The sequence below is a fragment of the Pogona vitticeps genome, chromosome 2 (genome assembly GCF_051106095.1).
Source record: "Pogona vitticeps strain Pit_001003342236 chromosome 2, PviZW2.1, whole genome shotgun sequence".
Classification (NCBI taxonomy): Eukaryota; Metazoa; Chordata; class Lepidosauria; order Squamata; family Agamidae; genus Pogona; species Pogona vitticeps.
In genome coordinates, this window is record NC_135784.1 from 196,093,441 (window position 1) to 196,099,440 (window position 6,000).

The window sequence follows — 6,000 nt, forward strand, 5'->3', positions numbered from 1 at the left end:
TAAAAGATTTAATTAAACAAACTAATGCTTATTTTATGTGTACCATTTAATAAGAATGGGGAAAAAATTAAAGAGGAAGGAGTAAAAACACCTAATAGTGTATACTTATATTTGAAAAGCGAAAGTAACAATTGGATAGAGAGCCACAAATCTGAGAAATCCTTACTGCTTGAAACATAATTAAGTAAAAACATTTAGAACACTTCATTGTGCTTCAGTTGAGAGTAATTTTTAAAGTAAAAATCAGGAAAAGGCTGTGTAGTCTCTAAAATAATACAAATACAAGAACAAATGAGACCTTTATTGCATCACTAAAAAAAACAAGCAGCAAACTTTCATTGATAATTTATCTTACTCAGAGAGAAGCCATCTAAGAAGCCACACCTGGCCCTCAACAGCAGCCATATTTGGGACTTTAATTAAAACATATAATTTTGGAGCTATCCACAAGAACTTGGTGTACAGCCTGAAAAAGATGAATTATCAATGAAAGCTCACTGTTTTTGTGTTGTTATTTTTTTAGTGGTCCAATAAAGGTATCACCTGTCCCTGCTTTTGTATTTATTTTTTAATGAGTCAAATTTAAGTAGAAGAGCTATTTTTAGGTAAGAAGAAAAACTACCTATAAAAATACCTCTTCTGCTAGCTTATCGTATTTACTGTTGCCTTAGCATCTTAGCCCATTATAGAATGACTTTATTTTTCCTGTGCTTTCATGTGTCTGAGTATGAAGTATTAACTTCAGCTGTCAGATACACATACAGATAGAGATAAAGAGAAGGAGGAGGTATATTTCAAAGGGAGGCCAGAAAGTCCAGCAAGGCAACAGATGCATCATAATACTACATGCCTGGAAACAGTGACCATCTAGTTTGGCAACAGAAATGGCAAAATGCCATTGTTAGCATATGATATTATAGTATTAAAGAAGTGCAAATGAACAAGTACTTGACGAAATGATTCATACTAGATTCCATGATAGTATTGTCCGAGTAGATAAAACAGTGGAACTCAAACAACAATAACTTATGGCACCTTCAAAATTAACCTTTTAATATGTTCTATTATAGAAATTGTTGCAAATTATGTATGTTGCACTACAAGATGCCAAAATCCTACAAAAATTTCTCAATGGACTCCTTAATATGCGGCCAATCTTTCTTTCTTCGTATTAGAGCACTGCACAATTTAAAATTATGGACATACTGTATATGAAATATACATAAAGTTCAAACAAATTTAAAATGTTAAAATGATTAAACTATTTTTTAACAGAAACAGGCTAGTATTATCTTGGGAATTTACTTGATCTTCTTTCATACATGTAGTGGGGCATAAATTGCATGCTGAATTACCTTATGTTGCTCATTATTAGCTGACATCCCTTTTCAGTGGGGATAGGTTTCAGGTAGCCGGTAATTTATCATGCATGATTCATTAAGAGCTACCTCTTAACAGGTCCAATGATGATCACATCACATAGGTACCTCAAGTCAAAGAGGCTACTTTTTGGCAGGAAATGAGGAAGTAGTGTTCCAAAGTAGCACAATTTAACTGTGGCTTTCTATGCTACAGTAAGTTGGAGTAAGTTGAATCAATGGAACTTAGCAAGGAGCAAGGTGGACAAAAAGTAATGATTTTTTTAAATCGAAAAAAAATCTTTTTTTTTAATTTAAATTGTGACTTAAATCAACTTAATTTAAATCAAATCCACCCTGGGAAGTAGTTCTCACTAAATTCCCACTGATTTAACAGGCCTAGTCTACACTAAACAACAGGATTTTGGCCTATAAATTCTAACTCTCTATTACAAGATGCATAATAGGAATTTCCAACATCTAATTTTTACAGCTTTGCAAATAGAACATAACCTTGGCCCTCAATTTCATAGGGTTCCATATGTGTCTCTCTCTGTGTTTTCCATAGATTCCATTATAAAAAAAACCCTGATTCTCAAATTGGGTTCATGTCTCCAGAAAAACATAGTAATTAACAACAATATGCAGAGATGGGACATAACAGACCTCATTGGCCCTGTTTCCCAACCCTGGCTGAAGATATCTCTAGAGATCCCCCACTGGCACTCTTAAAATGGCACAACTTTGAAAGTTCTTGGGAGGCCCTCTTAAATTCCAGGATTGCTTTCATTAATTTCTTTGAATAATGCTAACTCCTTTAGGACAACAATCTCAGCTATTTTTTCTCTGTATATAGAAAGGCAAGCCATTATCTTTGAAAGTCCACACTTTCATGTACTTCCAACATCAATGAATAGAAGATTACTGGGGATTATGTTAATCTGAACCGGACAGGAAAAAATGCATTAAGGTTCCTTTCCTGCTTTTGGGCTGCAGCATGCAGATCTCCCCAGGCACCATCTCCCAGAAGTGGACTGCAACTCCCAGAAACCTCCAAGAATTCACCACACAAAATTCTGTGAGTTACGGTAAAAAACATAAATGGAAGTCATAATCTGAGATTTTCTTCTCCTTAGTCCTACCCCCCTTCCTTCCAGCCCTTCTTTTTCTTTCTTCCAGTACTGCAATTAATTTCAAATAAACCACAGATCCAGCATGGCTAGGCACCACCAGTGCCATTGCTAATCCCTGGCATGCAAAGCAGAGTCAAAGTATACCCTTATCTTTTCCCTCTATCCATCCACTGAGGCCTGAGACTATCTCCTTTTGCCTAATAGGAGGATCTGTCAACCTCTCACTGATTTCAAAGAGATCAACAGTTTCACTTTTTGGTACCCATCCATATATGTTTATATATGTATATACTTGCACACACAGGCTCATACTAATAATTGCTCCTTTCCTGGTTCACCTGAATTGTTCCTCTCTTCAGACTACTCTTCCTGAAAGCGCCTGCACTCATACTCCCCACAGTCCACCTCCATCTTTCTATGGTTGTTCTCTTTCTTCTCTTGTGAATGCACTGCCATTGTGGTCACTCTCTGCAGACAACCAGTGCCACTCATTTGGACCAGGACAGCAGCCCTCTCCAACACCAGCCCAGCCCTCCAACACATTCAAAGTTAAACCTCACCCAAAACCCACCATGTGGGGAAACTTGGGGGATGAAATCCAAAAACACAAAAGAGAACACACCTAATTAAGAGTGCAGGGGGGTTGAGAGGATTAAATCAAGTCTTTCTGAGTAATTCTTTTTAAAATCAAATAGCTCTTCCCTACACAATTGAACTGTGAGGTCAGTTATCACTCAGTTTCTCCTTTGCTGCTAGCAACTCAGCATACTATAATACTATACTATACTTAACCATTTTTCATCATAAGCATTAACTGTCTGATATGTGTACTGGTATGATAAATGTGCTTATCTCAGCAATCATATACATTTTCACATCTTAAAAAACCATAACAGTAAACTTTAGTCACACTAGAAATGAGGTGAGCTTCTTGCCCTTTAAAAGAAGAACCACATACTTGAAGAATCATTCACCTATCAAGGAGTGGCCACATTACAAAAAATTCTCAGTTACACATCTTTCCAAGGCCCTATCTTCCACTTGGGCCCAATCTTCTCCCCATATAGTTCCCAAACAGAGGTTGCTTCCGAAGCCAGCATTCTCTCTGAGCAGCCCCAATGGGCCAAATCTTAACCAATTCCCCCTGCTGTGGCACTGGCACAGAATAAACAACTTCACAGAGACAAGAGTTGCTCTTGCAAAGGCTAAAACCACCCTGCTGTGCTTGCCATTGGAAAAAACTGCCAAGAACAGCTGTTTTCTAAAGCAGCAATTATGGCCACCTCTTTCTCTATTCTCCAAATGCCCCCACTTCAATTTTTCATACTGGGCCAAATTTGGTTTGCAAGTGAAAAGAGGTGGCAACTTCCTCCCCAAAGCACTTGCCATTTCCAAATATTTTCTGATCTGTAGCATATCCTGGTCTGTCAACGGGGAAACTGTCTGGTAAAGGTAAAGGTTCCCCTTGACATTTAGTCCAGTCGTGTCCGACTCTAGGGGGTGGTGCTCATCCCCGTCTCCAAGCCATACACAGTTTCCGTGGTCACGTGGCCAGCATGACTAGACACGGAACGCTGTTACCTTCCCACCGTGGTGGTACCTATTATACTCGAATTTTTACATGCTTTCGAACTGCTAGGTTGGCAGGTGCTGGGACAAGCGACAGGTGCTCACTCCGTTGCGTGGATTCGATCTTACGACTGTTGGACTTCCAACCTTGCAGCACAGAGACTTCTGCGGTTTAACCCACAGCGCCACCATGTCCCTCTCAAACTTCCCAGGCTGAAGCTCACAGAGATCATGAGCAAGTGAGGCCAGGGCAAGATATGCTGAGCCTGATCCTCCTCAGTTCACCTTCTAGAGTGAGAGGCAAGTTTTTCTTATGTACTGTCAAGTTGCTTCCCACTTACAAGAATCCTGGTAGAATTTTCAAGATACTGTACTGTATAAACGTCCAATAAGTAATTTAACACTATCACACACAGTGAAATTTCCATAACTAAGTGGGAACTTAAGCTCAGCTCTCTTGAGTACTAGTCTGATATTTTACACACAACATGCCACTGATTCTCAAGAGGAAAGTTTTAAAAGTTGTAGCCATGTTAGTTTGTGCAAGCATTTCAACAAGAAAAACAAAATAAAAGCAATTTTAAAAATGCTACGGTACCTTAAAGATTGCTACGATTTAATGTAAGCTTTCATGGAGCATGACGAAGTGGACATGTTCCACAAAAGCTTAAAATTAAAATATAATAGTGAGTCTTCAAGTCCTTTTTTTTTTTTTTTTGGCTTTTGTTTTCTGTTTCAAGAGGGAAAGAGGGTGACTGTAAATAATGTAGATAGTACTTTTCAAAATCCTTCGCCTGCCTGTTTTTGCAAAGAAGCAGTCCCGGGCTCGGGCCTACTCAAGTTTACAGGGAATGTAGGTTGCACAGCAAACGATTTCACACACACCCCTTAGCCGGGAAGCCCCTTCCAAGTAAGCACTCGCTTCTTTTCTCCACAATAGCGGTGAGCACCGCCGGGTCACCCCGGAGGAGTGCAGCCCAGGCAGTTTCCCGCGGGTGCCGACCCCCACCCAACCCCGATGCTCCTCCGGCCAGAGTCTCACCTGCGGCGAAGTGTAAAGGAGTGGATTTCCTCCCGGCCATATCCTTGGCGTTGACGTTGGAGGCATCGACCAGTCGCCTGACCCGGGTCACGTCCCCATTCCGACAGGCCTCGAGCAGCTCCCGAAAGGCGCCGCTTCCCACAGGCGGAGGTGGCGGCTGCAGCGGCGGAGGGGGCGGGTCGGGGCTCTCGGGGGCGGCCGGACTGGAGGCCGCCGAAGACGACGAAGAGCCGGAGCCGGAGCTGGAGCTGCTGCTGTTGGCGGCGCTGCTGGCCCCGGAGCCCGGGGGAGCGGGAGGCGCCCCGCTCTCGCCGACACTCTCCGGAGAGAAAGGCCTCTCCGGCGCGGCCGTCCCTTCCCGGCCGCTGCTCCCCCCGGGGGCCTCCCCCTCGGGTCCGGAGAGGCTGGGCCTCTGCTGAGGGGAAGGGCCGGTAGGGGAGAGCCTGGGGCTCCGCGGCGGCGACACGGGCGTCTGTACCGGGTGATGAGGTGGGTGGTGATGATGCTGCTGGGAGCGACGCGACGACGATGATGCTGCCGCCATTTCCCAGCTTCTGAGGAGCGCTCTGGTCCTGTCACTGCGGCAACGGGGACGGAGCACCCGCCCTCGCTTCCGGCTCCCCGCAGCCAATCACGGCCTGGTCCGGAGGAGGTGACGTCGGCGTTCGGAAGGCGGGGAAACTGTTTTACTGTGCAGGCCCTAAAAGTGGCTCAGTTACATCCGCGGCGCTTGTGTGTTTACGTGTAGCTGACCCTCGCGGAAGGGTAAACTGCCAGTAAATATGCAGCAGGAGCAGGCTATATTAAGGCTTTGGGGAAGAGGCGCTGTTTAAGGCAAAGAACACACGCTTTTTAAAAGGGCTTCTGTGGGCTTTCAAGGAAGCTTTTATTTGTTTAT

At 43.3% G+C, this 6,000-nt stretch overlaps 1 protein-coding gene across 2 annotated transcripts in view; it reads right to left on the reverse strand.

Moving 5' to 3' along the window:
• The window catches only part of TNKS (tankyrase), an 87,360-nt gene extending 81,648 nt beyond the window's left edge, over positions 1 to 5,712 (reverse strand). Inside the window, exon 1 of one of the 2 annotated variants that reach the window (XM_072991857.2) lies at positions 5,103 to 5,712. In XM_072991857.2, coding sequence (XP_072847958.2) covers positions 5,103 to 5,646 — 544 coding nt within the window. In that variant the 5' untranslated portion in view covers positions 5,647 to 5,712. The remainder of the gene's footprint in view (positions 1 to 5,102) is intronic. The other variant, XM_020812994.3, reaches the window with a different exon arrangement.
• Between the last annotated feature and the right edge of the window lie 288 nt (positions 5,713 to 6,000).